Source organism: Arvicola amphibius, chromosome 3, assembly GCF_903992535.2.
Source record: "Arvicola amphibius chromosome 3, mArvAmp1.2, whole genome shotgun sequence".
NCBI lineage: Eukaryota > Metazoa > Chordata > Mammalia > Rodentia > Cricetidae > Arvicola > Arvicola amphibius.
Window position 1 is genome coordinate 104252831 of NC_052049.1, and position 24139 is coordinate 104276969.

At 42.2% G+C, this 24139-nt stretch overlaps 1 protein-coding gene across 1 annotated transcript; it reads left to right on the plus strand.

The window, feature by feature from the left end:
- Window positions 1-19006: 19006 nt before the first annotated feature.
- On the plus strand, window positions 19007-19498 carry LOC119809316 (40S ribosomal protein S19-like). Its single transcript, XM_038322164.2, has one exon. The coding sequence runs from the start codon at window positions 19007-19009 to the stop codon at window positions 19496-19498; it is 492 nt and encodes a 163-aa protein (XP_038178092.2).
- The last annotated feature ends 4641 nt before the right edge of the window (window positions 19499-24139 follow it).

Genomic DNA, 24139 nt, shown 5'->3' on the forward strand with positions numbered 1-24139 from the left:
CAAAAGCATTTGCTCATCTATGTTCATAGCAGCATTATTTGTAATAGCCAGATCCTGGAAACAACCTAGATGCCCTTCAGTGGAAGAATGGATGAAGAAACTGTGGAATATATACATGCTAGAATACTACTCAGCGGTAAAAAACAATGACATCTTGAATTTTGCATGCAAATGGATGGAAATAGAAAACACTATTCTGAGTGAGGTAACTCAGACCCAAAAAGATGAACATGGGATGTACTCACTCATAATCGGTTTCTAGCCATAATTAAAGGAAATCGAGCCTATAATTTGGGATCCTTGAGAAGATAATAAGAAGGTGAACTCTCAAAAGAAGATATAGTAATCCTCCTGGATACTGGAAGTAGACACGATCGCCAGGCAAAAATTGGGAACTTGAGGGTTGGGCGAGACGCGGCCAAGGGAAGATGGGGAGAGAAAAGCGTGAAGGGGAGAATGGCGGGAGCTCGGAGGAATGGGGTGCTTGGGATACAGGAAGGGTGGATATGGGAGCAGGGAAGCATATATTTTAATTTAGGGAGCCACCTGAGGGTTGTCAAGAGACTTGACCCTAGAGGGGTTCCCAGGTTTCCAGGGAGACGCCCCCCAGTTAGCTCCTTGGGCAGCTGAGGAGAGGGAGCCTGAAAAGGCCAGTTCCTATAGCCATACTGATGAATTTCTTGCATATCACCATAGAACCTCCACCTGGCGATAGATGAAGAAAATGACAGAGCCCCACATTGGAGCACCGGACTGAGCTCCCAATGTCCTGATGAGGAGCAGAAGGAGAGAGAACATGAGAAAGAAAGTCAGGACCGTGAGGGGTGCGTTCACTCATGGAGACAGTGGGACAGAACTAATGGGAGATCACCAACTCTAGTTGGGATGGGACTGATGGATCATGCGACCAAACCCGTCTCTCTGAATGTGGCCGACAGTGGGGGCTGACTGAGAAGCAAAGGACAATGGCGCCGGGCTCTGATTCTTCTGCATGGACGGGCTCTGTGGGAGCCTTCTCAGCTTGGTCCATCACCTTCCTGGACCTGGGGGGAGTTGGGAGGACCTTGGTCTTAACATAGAGTAGGGAACCCTGATGGCTCCTTGGCCTGGAGAGGGAGGGAGGGGAGGTATGGGTGGAGGGGAGGGGAGGGAAGGGGGATGAGGAGGGGAGAAGATGGAAATTTTTAAATATAAAAAAATAAACCATGAAAAAAAAGAAAAATAAACATGAGGTGGATACCAAAGGAAAAAAAATAAGAATGCACCCTGATCAGCTTTGCAGGAGTCTGTGGTTTCCTGGGAAGCTGATCTAATCTCCCGTGTAACACTGGTCATACACTAGTCTTTTCCTAAGAGAACTGGGAACACGCCAGAAACTCACTAACTGTTGATTGAGTGTGTGCTGTAAATCCACCCCGGGTTGAAAAGCAGTTAATCCTCCTGGGCTATGAAACATCACTGATGGCCTGGCCCACCTCAGATGTGCTCTGACCTACAGCCACCTACAGTAGGGAAAATCACGGAACTAGAGACCACTTGATGGACAGCAATCATGAGGTGGCACAGGTGACTGGGAGGGGTCACCATCCCTGCCAGCATCCAGAAAATCTCACAGTACATATTGCCCGCCAAGAAAGAGAACAAAATTTGAATATGGTTTTGTGATGGTTCATCTTCAGTGTCAACTTGGCTGGGTTTAGAATTGCCTAGGAAACATACTTCTAGGTGTGTGGTGTGTGGGGGAGGGTGTTTCCGCAGAGGTTTGACTGAGGAGACACAATCAGAATGCGGACAGTAATATTGTTTGTTTGGAGTGTTAGAAGGGGGTGTATTTTATGTAATTGTAGAAGATGGTGTTCCTGAAAAACAATAACTTTTGTTGTATTTAAATCATACTGTGATTATTTTATTTTTATTTTAAATTTTTATATAATTTATTCTTTTTAAAAAAACGCAAACTATCTTTTTTCATTTTACATTCAATCCCAGTTCCCATTCCCTCTCATCCTCCCCTTACCTCCACCTTCCCCCATCCCACCCCCCAATTTACTCCTCAGAGAGTGTGAGGCACATTGTTTTGTGTAAGGTCCAAGGCCTTCCCTACTATATCTGGGCTGAGCAAGGTATCCCTCCCAAAAGAATATACAAAAAGCCAGTACAAGGAGAAGGGATAAATCCTGGTGCCACAGCCAGTGGCCTCAGAGTCTGCCCCAGTCATAAAACGGTCACCCACATTCAGAGGGTCTAGTTTGGTCCTATGCTGGTTCCTTCCCTGTCTAGTGGATATAAGCTTTAAAGAAAAGGGTAACCAGGCTACAAACCACAGCCCCATAGAAGCTAGGTAACAAGGAGGGCCCAAAGAGAGATGCATGGATTCCCTGGGAAGAGTAAATAGAAAAGATCTCCCAGGTAAACTGGGTAGGGGCAGGTATGGGAACATGAGGGATTGGGTTGGGTGGGTTGAGGGTGTTAGGAGAAGGAAAGTAATGAGATATCTTGATGGGGACCATGTTGGATTAGGGAGAAACCTGGTGCTAGGGAAACTCCCAGGAAGCTACAAGGATGATCCCAGATAAGAGTCCTAGTAACAGTAGTGAGGGTGCTTAAACCGGCCTTCTCCTGTAATCAGATTGGTGACTAACCTAATAGTCATCAGAGAGCACTCATCCGGTAACTGATGCAAGCAGATGCAGAGATCCACAGCCAAGCATTGGGTCACGCTCCGGGTGTCCTGTTGAAGAGAGAGAGGAAGGGTTTTATGAGCCTTGGCGAGGGCGGAGTGGGGGGGACCGGACATGACAGGCGAACCCACAGAGTCTGCTAACCTGAGCTGGCTCACCAACTCTGAACCAACAGCCAGCATGGGACTGACCTAGGCCCTCTGCATGTGTGTGACAGTTGTGTAGCTTGTTCTGTTTGTGGGGCTCCTAGCAGTGGGATCAGGACCTGTCCCTGGAGCTTGAGCTGGCTTTTGGGAACCCATTCCCCATGCTGGGTTGCCTCACCCAACCTTGATGCAGGAGGAGTTTGGCCCTACCTCAACTTCATGTGCCATGCTTTGTTGGCTCCCAAGGGAGGCCTGTCCCTTTCTGAATGGAAGAGGGGGAGTGGGTGAAGGGGAGATAGAAGGGAGGTAGAGGGAGCGAATAGGAAGAGAGGAGGGAAGAGAAACTGTGGAGAAAAAATAAAGGAAGGAAAGAGGAAATGGAAAAATGACACCTGCAAGGTCATTTGCTGCTGTTTTTCTGCCTGAGTCAGAAAGCAGCCACTTTAACTTTTCTTCCCAGCTTAATAAGGATCTCTGTGAAAACAGTGTTTGGATGGGGTTTCCGGGAGGTCTGGGTCTGGGAGGGAGCACCAGCTGTGCAGAGGGGCACATAAGAAAATTTTAAAATAGCATTAACTTCAAAAATTTTGAAATTTAGTAGAAGTAAAGCTAAATGGTGGGACTTTCCAAAAAGATGAAACACTGTGTGCACGTGCCCAGGGAATGAAAGCAGATGCAGTGGTGAAAAGGCACCTCCAGCCCTAACTGCTCATTAGGCACACCTTTGGGTGTATCTGTGAGGACATTTCCTTAGACAATTAGGATAGGAGTTCTCTGGCCTAACCCATGATTTAAGCCATGAATGCATTCAAACTCTGGTAGACTATTAAAAGGTGGTAGAATTTTCTAAGGTAAAGTCTGGTTGGAAATGTGTCCTCGAGGTTTGTATCTTGTCTTAGGCCCTTCCTGTCACACTCAGCAAGGCTTCCCTTTCTATCTCATAAAGCCCTCCCCACCATAATGCAATAACCCTCTGAAATCATGAGCTAAATCTTTCCTCTGGAGTGGTGTTGCACTGAGCTCAAAGCACTGAGAAACTACCGAATGCTCACCTTACCCTCGGTGAGTAAGAATAAAGAAAGACGACGGAACTATTTTTGCTGGTCAGCCTGGCGGAAAAGGTATCACTAGACTGGAGCTGCCTCAAGAGCAGGTGGCAGGCAGGTCTGTCATTTTCACTGTTGGAGGACAAGAGCCTAACTGCAGTGTTTATCAGTTGGGGCACATTAGTTGGAAAAGGTTAAGAATGAAGAGAGGAAAGGCAGAGTGTGCTTTTCTTTCAGTCAGTGCTGGAGGAATGATGGGAGAGAAGAAACAAAAGTTGAGAAAGGTGGGGCACTGCGGGTGGTAGGAAGCAGAGAGCCATCTATGCCAAGCTGAACTGTTGGAGCATCTACAAGTGGTGCTGAGCACAGGTAAGTGTCGGGGTTTGGGCAGTGCCGAGAATAGAGGGCCCAGGTTTGTGAGGCTACAGGAGTACAGGGAAGGGATTTGGGCTTACCTAAATTGGAACGGGACAAGAGGTCCTCGTTGTCTAAGTTCTCTGGGATTGTGGCTTGTAGACTGGCTTTTTTTGCTTTATGTTTAAAAACCACCTACGAGTGAGTACATGTGATAATTGTCTTTCTGTGTCTGGCTTACCTCACTCAAAATAATGTTTTCTAGCTCTATCCATTTGCCTGCAAAATTCAAGATGTCGTTATTTTTTTCTGCTGTGTAGTACTCCACTGTGTAAATGTACCACATTTTCCTTATCCATTCTTCAATCGAGGGGCACTTAGGTTGTTTCCAGGTTCTGGCTATGACAAACAAAGCTTCTATGAACATGGTTGAGCACATGTCCTTGTGGCACAATTGAGCGTCCTTTGAATATATACCCAAAAGTCATATTACTGGGTCTTGAAGAAGGTTGTTGCCTTATTTTCTGAGAAATCACCACACTGACATCCAAAGGGGTTGTACCAGCTTACATTCCCACCAGCAATGCAGAAGTTTTCCCTTTTCCCCACACCCTCTCCAGCATAAATTGTCATCAGTGTTTTTGATCTTAGTCATTCTTACAGGTGTAAGATGGAATCTCAGAGTTGTTTTGATGTGCATTTCTCTGATGACTAAATATGTTGAACATTTCCTTAAGTGTCTTTCAGCCATTTTAGATTCCTCTGTTGAGAGTTCTCTGTTGGATTGTGTGTTCTTTCGGTGACCAATTTCTTGAGTTTTTTTATATTTTGGAGATCAGACCTCTGTCTGATTTGGGATTAGTGAAGATCTTTTCCCATTCTGTAGGCTGTTGTTTTGTTTTATTGACTATGTCCTTTGCTTTACAGAAACTTTTCAGTTTCAGGAGGTTCCATTTATTAATTGTTTCTCTCAGTGTCTGTGCTGCTGGGGTTACATTCAGGAAGTGTTCTCCTAGCCCCATGCGTTCAAAGCTACTTGAGACTTTCTCTTCAATGAGGTTAAGTGTGGCTGGATTTTTTTTTCCAATACAGGTTTCTCTGCAGCTTTGGTGTCCATCCTGGAACTAGCTCTTGTAGACCAGGATGGCCTCAAACTCACCGAGATGCGCCTGCCTCTGCCTCCCGAGTGCTGAGATTAAAGGTGTGTACCACCACTGCCCATTCTGGCTGGATTTATATTGAAGTCTTTGATCCATTTGGACTTGAGTTTTGTGCGTGGGGATAGATATGGATCTATTTGTATTCTTCTACATGTTGACATCCAGTTACACCAGCACCATTTGTTGAAATGCTTTCTTTATTTATTGTATAATTTTAGCTTCTTTGTCAAAAATCAGGTGTTCATAGGTATGTAGATTAATATCAGGATCTTCGATTCAATTCCATTGGTCAACCTGTCTGTTTTTATACCAATATAATGCCATTTTCATTACTGTAACTCTATAATAGAGCTTGATGTCAGGGATGGTGATGCCTCCAGAAGTTCCTTTATTAAACAAGATTGTTTTGGTTAATCTGGGTTTTTGTTTTTTCACATGAAGTTGAGTATTGTTCTTTCAAGGTCTTTGAAGATTTGGGCTGGGATTTTGATGTGGAATGCATTGAATCTATAGATTGTTTCTGGTAGGATTGCAATTTTTACTATGTTGATCCTACCTATCCAAGAACATGGGAGATCTTTCCATTTTCTGATATCTTCTGCAATTTCTTTCTTCAAAAACTTAAAGTTCTTGTACAGGTTTTTCACTTCTTTAACCCCAAGATATTTTATGTTATTTGTAGCTAATCAACTCTCAAAAGTCTCACCTCCAAATACGATCACATTGAGGCCTAAATTTCAATACATAAATTTGGAGCAGGGAAACATTCAGTGTTTAGCTTTCATAAAAAAAAAAAAAACCCTGGCAATTTGGCTTCGCTGCAAACACAGACTTCTACTATTGCAAAGACATTGTTAAACAACAGAAACGTTATAGACTGGAAGAAGGCATGAACAAAACATTTTGTTGCCAAGGAGCTTGAATCCAGAAGTTGTGAAGATTTTCTCAACTCAGCCAATCTAACTGAAAAGCAAACATGTGTCTGAAATGGAGAATCTGTGGCAACAAGCATGTGAGTGTGCAGAATGTCAGTGTGCACGGGGAAAAGCACACCCAAACACTGAAATAATGGATGAAATAAGAGAAGAAATGCAGCAGTGACTGACAGTGCCCAGTGCTGGCCTGGACACGGCACAGCTCTCACGCTGCTGCTGCAAAGTGCAATGGGACCAGCTCTGCAGAGTCCAACAGTTTCCCATGGTAGGATGTTTATGAACATTTTCCAAAAGAACTGGAAACATATATCCAAGAATTAAGACAGGTTCTGTGCATGCCCCAACACCACCCTGCCCATCCCACACACACACACCCTTACTTATGTAGGCTTCCTAGAAGTGTAGGAAGCAACACTTAAATTTAAACAAGCAGTGTCTCTTTAGGGTAGCATAATATTACTAGCAATATTTACGTTGGCCAATGTTGTGTACATCACCTAGGTTGGACATGCTAATTAATCTACTGGTATAAAATCCAAAAGTGAAAATTGCAAACGACTTCAAATTCAAAAATCATGGTTTACCAGGACTAAAGTTAAACTGGGACTTTTGAGAAGGACACGGGGTCAGAATGGAGCACGTGTGCGTGTGAACATGCAGTGGAGATGGACGCTGGCAGTGCGAGAGCGCCTTAAGCCTGTGGCGCTGATTTTAGATGTCCACTTCCCGGCACTGAGGATGTCTAAGAAAGCCATCAATCACATCTCTGGGAGTGTAAGGACATTTCCAGAGATGATTAGGACATGAGGTCACTGACTTAATGTTTTAATCCATAGATGGATTCACACCTTGAATAGATTATCAATAGGTGGCAGAACTGTGAAGATAGAGCCTGGCTGGAGGAAGCAGGTTCCTGAGGGTGTGGACTTAGGGGCTGTATCGAATCCTGGTCCCTTCTTATTACACTCAGCTATGCCTGTTGGATACTATTCGTTAAAAGGCTCTGCTCTATTACACCCTCCACATCATGGAGGAAAGCTCTGAAATCATGAACTAAAATGAATCTTTCCTCTATTATGTTTTTTTACAGAGCTCACAGCAGCGAGAAACTACCAAACACATGCCCTGGGTTCTACAGATAAGGATGGAGATGACGGAACTATTTTGCTGGTCAGCCTGGCAGAAAAGGCATCACTAAACCAAAGCTGCTTCAAGGGCAGGTGGCAGGTCTGTCGTTTTCACTGCTGGAGGACAAGTGCTTAACTGAAATGTGTATCAGTCAGGGCCCTGACTTGAAAAGGCTCAGAATGAAGGGAGAGGCTGTGTAAAATGCCAGTCAATGCTAGAGGGATGGAGAGAGAGAAAGGGGGAAACCAGAACCTCAGAAAGAGGGAGCACTGAGGGTGGTGGGAAGCAGACAGCATCTCTATTGAACTGCTGGGATATCCACACCAGATGCTGAGTACAGACAGGTGCCAGGGCTTGGGCAGTGCTGGGAACAGGCAGTCAGGTATGAATACAAAGAAGAGCTAAGGCAGTGGTTCTCAACCTTCCAAATCCTGCAGTCCTTTAGTATGTAGTCACTTGAACATAGGTAAATAGCTGTCTGGGACAAACTGTGTTGCCTAATCCCAAAATATGAGACAGGCCAGCATTGCCAGGTCTAGGAAGGGAACTATATTACAATTGACACCAGCCCAGTAGATGGTGCCTGATCTAAACAACACATGAAAGAAATGTATTCTTCTACTCATTTTAGATATAAACACAAGCATGGGAAATATGATTTAGTCTCACTATTAAAGAGTGAGAAACAAAACAAACTTTGCTCAAGGATAATATTGAAGAAAACATTTTTATTGGTAAAGACATCTCAGCTATTTAGTCTTAAAAAAGAAGACATTACCTGAAGTCTGCATGACAGACTTCACCTTCTGATCTTTGTGTTACTAAGACTTTCTCACACTTTAAAGAGAAAGGGATATAAACTTTCCACCTTTCTTATTGGCTGCACCCAGGATTCATGTAATTATGACATTTGTGTGTATAACTGTTTTTATGTGTTATTTGTTTAAAGAAAAAATGAACCACATCATTTTTTTAGTTACTATTTGTTTTACAATGTGCTAAACTTATGAGTTCTTTGGCATGCCTAAATAAAATGCACATGTGCAGATTTACAAATGTGAATGTATTGACGATGTATTAAAAGAGCTGATACATACATACCTGTATACTCTGAACATCTTAAAATCTATGAGAGTAATGTTTTTGGTTCCACTAAATATTCCATAAAAATCTTTAAATGCTAATTGTTTATATAAACAACATTCATTAGTCATAAGATAAAGATTTTATTAAGCTATACAATTTAGGTACATGTTTTATATCTTTAAATACACACACACACACGTGTGTGTGTGTGTGTGTGTGTGTGTGTGTGTAAAGATTTCCTTCTAAACTGGGTTCTAAATAAACACATACTAATTACAAACTATTTCACTTGTATAATAGCCATGGAATACATAAACATATGATTCCTTTTTTCAAAATAGTCTTTATAATACTGTTAAATGTAGCCAGGCAGTGGCTGTCCTGGAACTGTTTTTGTAGACCAGGATGTTCTCAGACTTACAGAGATCTGCCTGCCTCTGCCTCCTAAGTGCTGGTATTAAAGGTGTGTGATACCACTCCCAGTGATGTACTTCTTAATAAACTTGGCTGTCATAAAACACAGCTTGTGCAAGATCCACTGATACCAAACTTTCTTATCCTCTTTATCTTCTGATCCCCTAGTCCTTCCCTCAGGAATCTACCACTGAAATGTGACCTGCTGAGTCAGGTCATGAAAACTACATATAGCCATCTCTATGAAAAGAAAAAAAAGTGATGTGGCCAGCAAGATGGCTCAGAGGGCAAAGGCACCAAGCCTAAGACCCTGAGTTCAATTCCGCCTAAGACCCTGAGTTCGATTCCGCCTAAGACCCTGAGTTCGATTCCCCAGGACCCACAGGATGGAAGAAGAAACGTGATTCCTGCAAACATTCTTTGATCTACACATGCATAAATAAAATATAATACTTTTTAAAAAAAGGAAAAATATACAATGAATCACTAAAAACTTTTAGCTATAATGATTCAAAATTAGAGTCTTCTCAAATGATAAAGAAAACTAATGCTCTCATTGACTAAAAGAAAAAATAAAGAACTCCATTCTCACTGATGGGAGACAACTATATCCAGGTATTTCTATCCCACTCCCGGACTACAAAACTTGGGGCAGTGAGCTTTCTCACAGCAGACATACATCCATGTGGGCTTCAGAAATGATAGAACCTCGTCCACAGTTCTGCTGACAATCAAGTACCACAGGCAGCTGAACATTTTTCTTACTTTTCATGTTTTTAAGTTCTTTTATAATTAAATTTTAAAATTGTTTGACACTTAATATTTCACTTGGTATATTTCAAGTAATTGAATGCCAGCTGTAGCTTTAATGAAGTTCTAAGGATAATGTATCCTTTCATTTAATCGTTTTTTATTATGACTGCTTGCTTACTCAGACCTTCTACCTTGCTCAAAACTCATTTTCATGTTTAAAAGATTCAAATATTTTCATTGTCTTATAGTTTCTTCTTTTTATTCAGCATAATTTTCATTTTTTAATCAAAAAAATCTTATTTTAAAACTTTTTTTAAAAAACCTCTATTGGGGGTATCAAATATATTTTAAATCCAAATTTAAATAACCCCCACCTCAAAATACTGGGTCCAAACAATTTTATTGCATAAAAATACAACAAGCCTAACTATTGAAAGATCCTATGACATGCTCAGATAGATATTAAACAAAATAATTTTAACTCTATTTACTCTAGACATACCTAAGAATATAGGCTAACTCTTCTTATCCAAATTATACAGAAGACATCACTCCCTAATAACAACATTTATTATTGTAATGCCTTAAATATTGATGTTTTTTGATTAAATTAATACCTAAGATGTCCTATAGGACAATTAAGTGAGTTTTAGAAATTAAACAATATTTGTTGTATTTTGCCAATAAAATGGAAATGGAAAATACTACAGTGACTACTGGAATCCATCTCTATTTCACATCATTGAAATTAGTAAGATTTGCTTATGCCCACAAGGACTATAAAATTCTGATTTCTAACAGGTCTGATCTCTTATTTCTATCATTTATTCATATTTTGTATATAAAAGGATAATCGTGTTTTAAAACTTTAAAAAGACTATTCTGTATCTAATTTATTTTATAAGGTGGCTTTCTAAACTAAATCAAGTATAGTACCAAGTAAAATAAATAACAGATCAAGTCAATAGCCACAGATAAGAGCTATGATCACTTAAATGTTGAAGATCCACTTTCCTATAATTATAACAGCTGCTCCAAATAAGATTATGTAACAAATTCATTCAAACTAGACAAAAGAAAACCTAAAATTATAATATAATAAATAACCTGGATGGAGGTGGTTATGCACACCTATAATCCCAGCACATAGGAAGCAGAGGCAGGTAGATTTCTGTTGAATTCAAGCCCAGCCTGGTCTACAAAGCTAGTTCCTGGACAGCCAGGGTTGTTACACAGAGAAACCATTTCTCAAAAACAAAGCAAAACAAAACAAAAACAAAAAGAACACAAAATAAATAATAATAAATACAATACTAAGTGTAAATAAGATAGGTCACAGAATTTACTGTAAATACACAGGGAAATATAGTCAAATCTAACTTTTTAAAATGTAGATTTTATTTGCTTAATATGTATTTCCTTCATCTGCTCCTTTAACTTTATTAGGTCAAAGCAGTGTTTTAATTATTTTAAGTTTTATTATAATCCTATTATTGTTGCTGTTAACATCTCAGGCTACTTTTAGTGCCCTAAATTCTTGTCCACTTCTGTGAAAGACTTAACATTCTTAGACAAAAATCTTTTGGAATGTATGAACTTAAAAAAAAAAGGAACAAAAGCCTATTTTTTACCACCCAAAAGGCTAAGAGTCATCAGAGAGCACCTGAGGCTTTTCACTGGGATTTCTCCACTTTGTTGTGCCCACCACTTCATGCTTCTACCAGTGTATTTGAAAAAGGGCCTATTCTGGACTTTCTTTGTTCTGTTGCTATAAAAGATTCATGAAACTGCTTCCACATTGGAAGAGAATTTTCAGAAACTTAAATCTGTGCTCCCAGACCATGAGCACTCAAATTTGACTCTTGAATACTCTCTCTTAACTTTTTTAGTTGAGAGTAGTGCTTTTATATCTACATTTGAAAATTCCTCTATTGGCAACTGAAGGAGGAGGTGGAAATTCCTTTCTAGTAAGCTTAGACAATCAATGGCTTTCTTCAGGTGGAGAAGTCTTTTAAAAAAATTAAGAGATAATTTGTCGAGAGATGTAGAGGAGCTCTATGGTATACCTGGCCTTACCTGTACCAGACCATTTGACAGCTGCTGAGGAAATCTACAGATATGTAGTGAAGTTGGCCCAAGAACACATAAAGAGCTGTGGTGTTTCAGGGATCAGAGTTAAGTCCTTTGGAGTTCAGAAGGCCAGAAACACAGCTGCAGGAATTGGTGTTGTGTTCTTTTAAAAATGCTGCGGAGTCCCAGGCGGCAGCTGTAGGCAAGCAGCAAATGCTATAAAGTCCCAAATGGTGGTAGCAGGCCATGTGGCGGCAGACAGCGGGCCCTGCGAGCAGCCAGTCCCAGGCAGAGATGGCTGCCGGTCCCTGAGCAGTGGCTGGTCCCAGGCAGGGAGACACATGGCGGGCGGGCAGAAGACAGAGACGTGGTGAGGTTGAATATTTATTCAGGGGAGTTATGAAGGAGGAAGGGGAAAGGGGGAGGGAGAGGGAAAGAGAGAAAGAGAGACAGAGACAAAGAGAGACAGAGAAGGAAAAGCAGAGAAGTGGGGAGAGAGGCAGAAGCGAAGCTGCCTCTCCGAGAGGAAGATGGAAAAGAGAGTAAGCTCAGGCAGGAAGCTGAAGATCAGCCAGCCTCAGCGGAAGGGGGAGAGAGTGGGCGTGGCTTGTCTCTTAAAGGGACAGGGACCAAAACCATAACATTCCCAGGTCTTCCTTATAATAAAAAGTAGATTAGACACCACAGTTTGAAGGAATTGGGGCGGCGAATTCTCAAAACTGCTTCCTGCTGATTGTGGGCGTCGTCTTTGGGGGGGAAACCCGAGAGAAGGCTGGGTGCTGGTCACATCCTGGCATAGCTGGTCTCTTTGCTTCTGACCGGTGTCTGTGCCATGGAAATGTCTGGTGTCTCTAAGGTATTGGCAGAACAAAGAACAAAGTTAAATTAAGGAAAAAATTTTTGGACCAGGGAATTAAGCGGTTATCTGACCTGATTAAGATGGATTCTTTAATTTGGCTCCCTGGAACTCACAAGAACTCCTTAAATTTGTGAAAACAGAAGTTTTAGACATATAATGACTGTAGCATAAGAGATAAATTTGATTTGAAATTTGTTTGGTGAGGTAATCTGGGAAAACCTCTCAGCTATCAAACTGTCATAGATCTTTGAGAAGGATAAGGTTTTACTTGAGTTACTGATTAAAAAATGACAGAGAACTTACTTGGTTGGCACCCAGAGCTACTCTTTTTGGGTCCTCCACAGTCGCTGAAGGTTGCACTTGACCTTTGTTGGTTAGCGCAGGCCTGCCAGGCTCCAGAAGACCTTGTGGGCTAAGAAATCTGTAGGAAGACAGGCCTACCCTGACCTGAGAAGCTAGGCTTGTCGATTCCAGTGATTCTGTCCACGTCTGGAGGTCTTTAGGCATATCTTTAAGGGAGCTTTGAAACTTTTTTGAAGTGGGAAGACCGAACCCTAAAAATGGGTGGCACCATTCTATGAGCTAGGTACCTAGTGTGAGGAAAAGGGAGGAAGCAAGCTGGGCAGCAGCACTCACCTGTTTACTGACTGCAGATGAAAGACCCCTAGTGTGGGGAAGACTCTCATTCAAGTCTAGGGATAACACGATCCCCCCCCACACACAGTAACTCATGAGAGACCATCCTTGCTGCAATCACACGAGGTTTAATGAGATGAGACGGGAACCAGTGCACTGGGGCTGAGACTCATAATAACCCACGCAGGGGAAGAGTTCGACCCCGAGTGGCCGGGAGAAGGAGTTTTTAAGGGAAGAAACCACAGCCCAGTGATCCAAAAGGGGCAGGGAGGGTGTAGAAAATTCCGAGAATACCAGTGATGATCACAAGGGGGCAACTCCCTGCCTCTCAAGACCACTCCCAAGGTCATAATCAGCTAGTTCCTAAAACACGGTATTCCAAAATGTCAATGATAATCACAAGGGGGAAACTCCCTATTTCTCAAGATTATTCTCAAGATTACAATCTAACTTTATCTTCAGCTAGTTCCTGAAAACTGGCCAATCCTAGATTTCTGATTCTTCTCTTCCTGCTTAGATTTTTGGCTATTTTCTTCCTGCTGAGGGTGGGGGGGAAACCTGGATTTATCCAGGGCTTTCTTTGGGGAGACCTGGATTTATCCAGGTCTTTCACAGATACACTGTGAAGAACAATTTCATGTTTCTGCAGCCATGCTTCCCTGCAATCAAAGACTGTATGGTCAAATTGTGAACCCAAACAAACCTGTCTTTAGTTGTTTTTATTGGGTTTTTTACTTATCACAGGAAAAGAAACTGATACACGAAGAGCTACTCAACAAGTTCAAGAGCAGTATGCACGTGCAGCTCACCTGTTTCCAAGCTGCATCTCCCACCATGATGAAAACATAGCTCCCTGTGGAGGAAGAGCATCCAGAGACAGACTGTGTGAGACCGTCCTCTTCCTGTGCCAGAGGGCTAGCCCATGACCAAGCACCACATTTAACTTCTCTCTTTCCCCAGCATGGCGGCACAAAAAGATGTTGGTGGGTATTTAATTTTAGCCTATTTAAACGTGTGTGTGTGTGTGTGTGTGTGTGTGTGTGTGTGTGTGTGTGTGTAGACCAGGTTGGCCTCACAGAGGTCCACCTGCCTCTGCCTCCCTCCCGAGTGCTGGGATTAAAGTCGTGTGCTACCACCGCCCGGCTAAACAACCCTATCTTAAATGTGCACAAACAGTTTTTCTTGTTATTAGCTTTGGTCCTGTAAGGCTACATAGCATACTCTTCTAAATGTTTTTTTCTTCACTGAATGTTGTATGTTGTGAGCTTCAGGGGACTTCTCTAGAGTGTTGTGGAGTGGCCCATGGTGTAATGCAGTTCTAAGCACCCATTTACTGCTTCAGTGTTGGCAATCTCCAGTCCAGGCAAGGCATTTGAGAAGAGATTTAAAGTCACAGCTTTGGAGTTGTGCCCAAAACCTAAAAATCATCATTTCATACAAATAATTCTAAGGTTCCTAGTTTTGTTTTTGTTTTGTTTTGTTTTTAGAAAAATATATGGTCTATATACAAAAATCTTAAATTTTGGTTTTTTTTTATTTTTCTCATTTTTTTATTCAAGATTTCCATCTCCTCCCCTCCTCCTCCCCCTTCCCTCCCCTCCCTTCCACCCATACCCCCACTCCACCCCTCTCCAAAGACAAAGAGCCATCAGGGTTCCCTTCACTATGTTAAGTCCAAGGTCCTCCCAGCTCCCCCTAAGTCCAGGAAGGTGAGCAATTTGTGACCCAGATGTCTGACTTTAATTTTCCCATTGCTACACACTGATGTTTCTGTCACACTGAAGTTGACCTGTCAGTGTGCACTGGTGTGGTGAGGGCTCACAAGGACCTGCACGTAGAGGCCCGGTCACACCCACAAGCCTGTGGAAGTTTTGGGGTCTACACTGCAACCTAAAGATGAAGGCAGCTCCTGGGGAAGACAGCACACCCTCCCCTCCAGCAGGCGACTCCCCTCTGCTACTCCCACCTTTGTAGTGTCTTGCTCCCTTGCCGGAAGACACTGCTCTGACACAGGCTATGTTTTGTAAAGATCTGAGGTGCCCTCAGGTCACCAAACACTGAGCAGTGACTCACTGCTGACTGGTCTGCACAGCAGATTCGGGGTCGCGGTGGCCTGCAAGCGGCCCCTCTCACCCTCCCTCCATCATATCCTTCAGTTGTACTTCGCTTTTCAAAATGACGTAGGGATAGTGTAGGTGCCTCTCAATACATAGAAGTCATTGTTGCTCTTAGTTCAAGTAATTCATAGCACAGTGTGTGCACAATATGGATGATTTGAGGATAGTAGGTGTCTGTCACAGTAACTGGAAATACAGGCTTAATCATTCGCAAAAAAACAAACAAACAAACAAAAAAATCCCACATGCCTTCAGATACATACCCGCGAGTTGGGTATAGCTGATCATGTGATAACTCTATTGTTAATTAAGAAACACCATGCTGACTTTCATACTGAGTGTATTAATTTATATTCACTCTAGAACGTATGAGGATTCCCTGTGCCTCCCTAGTTACTTGCAAGTACTCATTGCTGCTTGCTTCCTAGGTGACAGCCATTTTGACTTAAGTGGGACGGAATTTCAATCAGCATTTCCACCATGGCCAAAGATAATGAACATTTTTTCATGAACTTCTTGAGATCTGTTCAATAAATTTCCTCATTTAGTTGATCAGAAAAATGTATTCTTTTGATGTTTGCTGTTGTGAACTCTTTATAGGTTCTAGATTTTAATCCCTGAACAGTTGAGTAGCTAGCCAAGACTTTCTCTTTGGTTGGCTGTCTCTTCATTGTTGTTTCCTTTGCTATGTTTTCACTTCGTGTAATTCCGCTTGTCAATTAATTGCTACTATTTTCTGAGTTACTGGCGTCTCTCTTAGAAAGTCCTTTCCTGTCCTTAAGCCTTGAGGTATTTTCCATATTTTCCTCTAGGAGTTTGAAAACATCAGGTTGTCAATTCATTTGTAATTGATTATTCTACAGGATGATAGGGATCTAGTTTAATCTCTCTCCATGTGAATATCCAGCCTTCCCAGAACCGACCAGTGGTGGTGCACACCTTTAATCCCAGGACTCGGGCCAGAGGCAGGAGGATCTCGGAGTTCAAGGCCAGCATCGTCTACAGAGCGAGTGTGTGTGTGTGTGTGTGTGTGTGTGTGTATACATGCGCACCACAGCACATGTATGGAAGTCAGAAGACAATCTGTAGGCGTCAGTCCTCTCCTGCCATTGTGCAGGTTTCGGAACTGACTATTGAACTCGGGTCTTCAGGTTTAGTGGCAAGCACCTTTACTGGCTGAGCCATCTTGCTAGCCCTGCCACTGATTTTCATATGCTAAATTTACATCTCCACACACATATAAATCTCAAAACTTCCCTGGTATAGACTTTATGATGTTTTTCTTTTGTTCTGTGTGAGTCGGGGTCTCACTATGTAACATTGTCTGGTCTGGAATGTAGATCAGGGTGACCTCAAACTCAGATCTTCCTGCCTCTGCCTCAGGAGTGCTGGTATTAAGGGTATATGCCACCACTCTTGGATGGCCTTAACATGAATGGAAATAGTTTAGCTTTTTTGTTTCCTTATTTTTCTCTCCTTTATTCCCACCCCTTTGCTCTATCTGCTTTGGACATTAGAGTAATGCTGGTTCCATATTTAATCTAGCAGCACTATTCCCCTATGTTATGAAAATAGCCCTTTCTTTAAAGATTTTACAGAATTCAAAAGTAAATCCATCCAACCTTGAGCTTTTCTTTGTTGGAAGATACTGTTTCAAATTCATCTTAAGGTTGCTTATATTATCTTGGTTCAAATTGGAAGGTCATATATGTGTAGATATGCATTCATGTGTGTGTGTATGTGTGTGTGAGAGAGAGAGAGAAAGAGAGAGAGAGAGAGAGAGAGAGAGAGAGAGAGAGAGAGAGAGAGAGAGAGAGATCACTGCAACAGTTTTAAAAACATTTTCTAGTGGTTCTTGACATTCAGTGGTATATGATGTAGTTCACATTTTCTCATCTCTAATTTTAATAATTTAGCTCTTCTCTTTTCTTTCAGTTAATTCAGCTAAGGGTTTGTTGATACTTTCTATTTTCTCAAAAAAATACTGAAAGTGCAGTATGAGCTTACTCATGATAACTATATCTGAACTTATCTGTCCTTTTATCTGTATTTGTTGTATGAAATTCTTCAGTTTCCCACCCTCGCTGTGGTACAACAAGCCCCAGACAGAAAGAAGAGACTGCCAATGCTAGACCTGTAGTCCAAGCAGAGCTGTTCTTGCATGGGGTAATACTGAAGGCCATGTAGCAACAAGCAGTAGGCCAGGATAACAGCACTGTCTCTTTCCCTCTTCCTGTCCTGTGTGTATTTTTTTTTCCTTTTTTTTTTCCATTAAAGATTTCCATCTCCTCCCCCTTCCCTCCCCTCCCTTCCACCCATACCCCAACTCCACCCCTCTCCAAGACAAAGAGCCATCAGGGTTCCCTTCACTATGTTAAGTCCAAGGTCCTCCCAGCTCCCCCTAAGTCCAGGAAGGTGAGCAACCAAACTGACAAGGCTCACAGTGAGCCCGTCCATGCTGTAGAGTTCATGTTCATTGCCGTTGTCCTTGGTTTCTCAGTCCTCCTCTGCCTGTGTGTATTTTAAAATATTTATTTTTTTATGTGTTTGAGTATTTTGCCTGAATGTATAAAGCGTTCATGGAGGTCAGCAGAGGGTGTTACAACCCCTGAAACTGAAATTAAAGAGGGTCATGAGTCACTATGTAGGTGCTGGGAACTGAATTCAGTTTCCCTGCAAGAACTGAAAAAAACTTAGTCACCAAGCCATTTCCTTCAGTCCCCTGTAGTATTCTTACCAGTAAAAAAAATTTGATGGTATACATCTGCCGTGTATGTGTGTGTGTGTGTGTGTGTGTGTGTGTGTTTACAAATCGTATACTCTCCTGTGTTTTTCAGTACATAGCATTCTTAGAATCTCTGCAGGATGGACATTTGGGCATAGCTGAGAGGGGATCGTCTTGATTACAACTAATGTGGGAAGAACAAAACTAACTCCTGGGTTGTATAAAATGCAGAGCATGAGATGAGCACTAGCAGTCACTCATTGCTCTCCATTTTCTGACTGTGGATGTGATGCAACCAACGGCTTCAAGCTCCAGCTGCCCTGCCTTCCTCGCCTTGATGGGCAACAACTGGGAGGCAGAATAGAGCCCTGTCTCCCTTAAGTTCCTTTTTACTTTAGTTTTGTGTGTGTGCCTGCATGTAAGTCTGTGTACCACATGCACACAATGCCCATGAAAGCCATACCAGGACACAGAGGGCATTAGAGCCCTTGGACCTGGAGTGACAGATAGTCGTTAGCTATCAGGTGTTGAATTCAAACTTGGGTCATCTGCAAGAACAGCAAATATTTTTAACTGCTGAGCCATCTCTCCAGCAACCTTAAATTCTTTTTATATAAACACTTTTGTCAGAGTGTTTATATCACAGCAACAGGAAAAGAAAGCAAAACAATGACCTTTTTTTTTTTTTTTTTTTTTTTTTTTTTTTTTGGTTTTTCGAGACAGGGTTTCTCTGTAGCTGGAACTAGCTCTTGTAGACCAGGCTGGTCTCGAACTCACAGAGATCCGCCTGCCTCTGCCTCCCGAGTGCTGGGATTAAAGGCGTGCGCCACCACCGCCCGGCTCCTTTATTTCTTTTGACTAATTTTGTCTTAAAGTCTACTTTGACTGACAAAAATATGGCTAGTCCTGCTTGCTTTAAGACTTCAACTCCTTGGTTCCCTTTCCCCTGGCTAGCAGCGCGGAGGCCTGGAGTTACTGTAAAAGACGTTAACCAGCAGGAGTTCGTCAGAGCTCTGGCAGCTTTCCTCAAAAAGTCCGGGAAGCTGAAAGTCCCCGAATGGGTGGACACAGTCAAGCTGGCCAAACATAAAGAGCTTGCCCCCTATGATGAGAACTGGTTCTACACACGAGCTGCTTCTACAGCACGGCACCTGTACCTGCGTGGTGGTGCTGGGGTTGGCTCCATGACCAAGATCTATGGAGGACGGCAGAAAAACGGTGTCAGGCCCAGCCACTTCAGCAGAGGCTCCAAGAGTGTGGCCCGCCGCGTTCTCCAAGCCCTGGAGGGACTGAAAATGGTGGAAAAGGACAAAGATGGGGGCCGCAAGCTAACACCTCAGGGACAGAGAGATCTGGACAGGATTGCCGGACAGGTCAAGAAGCATTAGAACAAAGGATGCTGGGTTAATAAATTGCCTCATTCATAAAAAAAAAAAAAAAAAAGACTTCAACTCCTTGATATAGCTATCATTTTCTCTCCTTTCACAGGGGGTCAAGGGGTCAATTTCTTGCAGATGATTTACATTTATTATCTTGAAACCATTTTTAAGTTGGGGTTATTACTGAGATGTATTTGCTGATTCTGTGATTCTTCTCCTTGTTGATTTTAATTTTTCTTTCCTTTCTCAAGAGTTTACTGGTTTAATGAGGCAAACATGTTAGATTGTACTGGCTGGTTTTGTGTCAACTTGACACAAGCGAGAGACATCAGAGAGGAAGAAGCCTTTGTTGAGGAAATGCCTCCAATGAGATGCAGCTGTAAGACATTTTCTCAGTTAATGATCAATGGAGGAGAGCCCAGTCTATTGTTAGTGGTGCCATCCCTGGGTTGGAGGTCCTGGGTTCTATAAGAAAGCAGACTGAGCAAGCCTGGGAAGTAAGCCAGTAAGCAACACCCCTCCATGGCCTCTGAATCAATTCCTGCCTCCAGGTTCCTGCCCTGTTCGAGGTCCTATCCTGACTCCCTTCAATATGAAAAGCAATGTTGAAGTGTAAGCCAAATAAAGGCTTTCCTCCCCAACTTGCTTCTCGGTCATTGTGTTGGTCACAGCAATAGAAGCCGTAACTAAGACACAGATTATTTCTAATTATTATTGATCTATTCCTCTCATGAAATGGATTCTTTCCGGAGCTCCCCATGCAGGATTCCTTTAAGTGTCTCCTTTAATGCTGGCATAGTAGTCAGGAGTTGCTATAGGTTCTGCTATTGTGAAAGTTCATCAAGTCTCCAATTTTGTTTATTTATGTTTCCTGTCTCTGGGTTTTTATTATTCATGCTACACACTTCCTAATACTTCTGGCCAGAAGAGAGGGCCTGGGAACATAATACCTGGCTAATTAAAAATCTGTCAGAACCCTTTAACAATAGGGCTATAGACAATGAGACATGGTCACTGTCCGGCAACTGATGGAAGTGTGGTGCTGCACACGGGTAGAATTTACTGAGGGATGCGGAGGCAGAATTCTCCAATTTTAAATGATCGCTTTGTTGGACACCCTCACCTTAGTTGGCAGTTACTTATTCTCAGGGACTTAATCCATTATTCCATGTTTTCCTTGGTTTTAGGATTTCTGCAGAAAAGTTGGATATAATTTCAGTGAGTTTGCTTTTCTAAGTTATAGTTTTACAACTTTTAATGTTCCTTCTTTGGTCTGTACCCTTGGCATTTGAACTGTGATGTAGCATGAACAGGTTTTTTGTGTGCTTATGTCTATTTGGAGTTCTAAATGCTTCAAGTATTTACCTGTTCATATTCTTTAAGTTTGGGAAGTTTCCTGCTATAATTTCATTAAGTATGTCTTTGATGCCTGTTTGTATCTCAAGTCCTTCTACTCTACGGATTCTTAGGTTTGGTTTCTTGATCATATCTCACATTTTATAAAATGTGCTTTTGATTGTTTTTCATTGTTATTATTATTATTATTATTATTATTATTATTATTAATCAGGGTCTTTAGTCCCTGTGTACTAGAGTATATGACCTTGAACTTCTGATCCTCCTGACTCTACTTCTCAAGTGCTGTAATCACAGGCATGCTTTATCACTGTCTGAATGCAACATTTCCTCAATCTTGTCTTCAAGACAATATTCATTCTTCTAAGATAAACATCTAGTGATGATTTCCACTGTACATTTATTTGACTTATTTTATGTGGTTCTGGGATTAAACCCAAAGCGTTGTGCATGCTAGACAAGCACTTACCAATCTGTCTTATGGCCTTCTATAAACTGTAAGATGGCCAAAGGCATAAACTGCCTAAATGCACTCCCTCCCCACCCACCCTTTCCGTTGGCCAAACTGTAAATAATCCACTTTGTACCAATTTCTATTTCCTAATGTCTCAAGAATATAGGAAAACCAAGGCAGTGAGCTTTTGAATCTAAGTGCTCAGGAACAAGGGACCCCCACACACAACTGGGTGTCCACTCACGCCAGCGATGCTCTGCCCATGCAACTGCTCTCCACCAACTTCCTCTGGCCTGCTGATAGCATGTAAAGCAGTTAAACCATAGCAATCTGCAGCAGCAGGTCAAGGCACAGGGCTGCTGATGTGTGTCCTGAACATGCAGTCCTCGGTTTCCAGTACCTCCATGTGTATACAAACACAGTTTCTCTCCTTTCACCAGAGCTGGGGCTGCAGCTCCCTAAGGAGGCCTCTTCTGAAATGGAGCTTACACTTCCCACACAAGAAGTTCAGTCTCAGGGCTGGGGAGATGGCTCAGAGGTTAAGATCACTGGCTGCTCTTCCAGAGTTCAATTCCCAGCGACCACATGGTGGCTCACAACCATATATATTGAGATTTGGTGTCCTGTTCTGGCATGTAGGTATACATCCCAGAATACTGTATACATAATAAATAAATTAAAAAAAGAAGTTCAGTCTCTATAAATGTGAATTCAAGTGACACAAATCCTGATTCCTGGATCCACAGTGATTTCTGGGTGGTAGCTCCCTAAGCCATTGGAGAATTGGAGGCCTTTAGGATTTAGGGACATAATAATGTTAACAGAACAAAAAAAACTATCAAAGAGAAACAAAAATTAACTTATAAAGAAACATCCAGGACTTACTAGGAAAGAAGAACGTTTCCTTCCCTGGGCTTTGTAATAAACAAAGGCAAACTCATCTTCCTCCCATCTTCCTCGTCTTCTGTAACAACCCATCCTTTCCCATGGTGCCCTGCAGCCCAAGGAGACCTCAGTGACACTCCCTCCTCCCATCTTCCTCATCTTCTGTAACCACCCATCCTTTCCCATGGTGCCCTGCAGCCCAAGGACACCTCAGTGACACTCCCTCCTCCTTTCGCCAGCCACTTTTTTCTCTTTCAAAACTGACAGTGTCAATGGGGATCAAACACGTGAAGAATTGCAAAGAAAGGAGTCCAGAGACTTTAGGAGAATGTATAAAGTTGACTAAACACGTAGACGGTCAAGGGTCCCTTTGGCAACTGTCCACTTTCATAGTGTTTTCCTTCTAAGTCATTGCCCCATTCTCATCTCTTGAGGATCCCTCACTCTGGTCTCTAATACACTTTTTTAAAAAAATATGTTCTCTATGATTTATCTGAATTCATTTGTCAGAGATCACAGGGGCGGCAAGAGTGAAATCCCAGTAACATTTAGGAGGAGACAGGGCTTAACTAAAAAAGAAATAAAAACAGGAAAATACCTTCGGCTCTGAAGTCAGTTCTGATTTGTGTGTAGAGTTTCACAGCTATCTCTCACTCACTTCGCAATTCTGGGCAGGATATTTCATCTCTCTTATCCTTCATTTGCTAAAAGGGGATAAAATATTAAAATGAGTAATCAGGCCATCATTTAGAATATCACCCTGTAGAGACTGATGGAGGAATAGGGTTTGAACAGCAAGGCCTCCTTATGCTCCAGGAAGATGTTACTCATCCCTAAGACCTCTTCTGAAACCAGAGCTTGTGAGGGACGGGAGTGTGGCCTCAGGCACATGAAGATCACAGTCTTTTCCTCCCTCCCAAGTTAATTTTCTGGTCATTTGCCCCGGTGCTTTATCCCTGGACACCATCATTTTGGCTTCACAGCCGATGTGCAGAAAACCTAGTTAAGCCCAAGGACCTGCAGGGCTGTGAGGTAACTGGGGGTGACCTGAAGTGGCTAAATTTGTGAGTTGTTACACAGCAATAGAAAACCTTGACTCCCTGTAGGTGCTGCCACCTGCTGACTAGGAACAGGAACAAGTGGAAGGATGAAAAATGTCACACACTTGCTTTCAGACATCCAGGCCTCTGACAGTGTCAGCAAATACCTATTCTCAAGCTAGCTAGATGAGAGAGCAAACCCTACCCTTTCAGACTAAGAGTCTGGTGTCCCTCTTAATACCCAAACCCATTTGTTTTGCGACTTTGTTTTTCTGAAAAGACCACTATTCTCGTTTCCAATTAAATTGACTAAAGAAATTTGGTTTATAATTTCCCCAAAAAAAGTTTCCTAAAAGCTATTTTCTGCCTATTTTCCTATGTTCTTTTGAGAAGCGTAATGCTATTACTTCTTTCTCGATTTTTTCTGTAAACTTTTCAAAGCCTCTTTTATCTCTTGTGGTTAGAAATCATACTAAGAACATAGTATTTGAAGACCTTTTCACCTGTTTGTGATACAGAGTCTGTATTTTGGATTCTTTCATGTTGGAGACTGTTTTTAACTGTGTGGTGATTCTCAACCATGTGTTCCCACTGGATACTTGCTCTGAAGAGCCACTGGAGGCAGGGTGGGTGATGGTTGAGCTTCACACCAGGCTAACAAGCAGTTACTAAACTGGAGTTTAGTCAAATGCCAAATTCTAAAGAATTTTTCCTCTGGAACAACCCAATTTCTCAAAAGGTATGTGTTGGTAGGGCCAGCCCACTAGTATTCAAGAAGTTGGGAAGGAAAGAAACTGGAATTGCCCCAATTCAGTATTAAAATATATGCAATCCTCCAGATGTCAATATGTCTTATATTGCTCCTAACCCTATACCTTGTGCTCCATGCACTAGACCCTTCACCAAATGACATAC

What these genes read in the sequence shown, in the direction of transcription:
- LOC119809316 (XM_038322164.2), top strand. Translation starts at nt 19,007, where the DNA reads ATGGCTAGTCCTGCTTGCTTTAAGACTTCAACTCCTTGGTTCCCTTTC.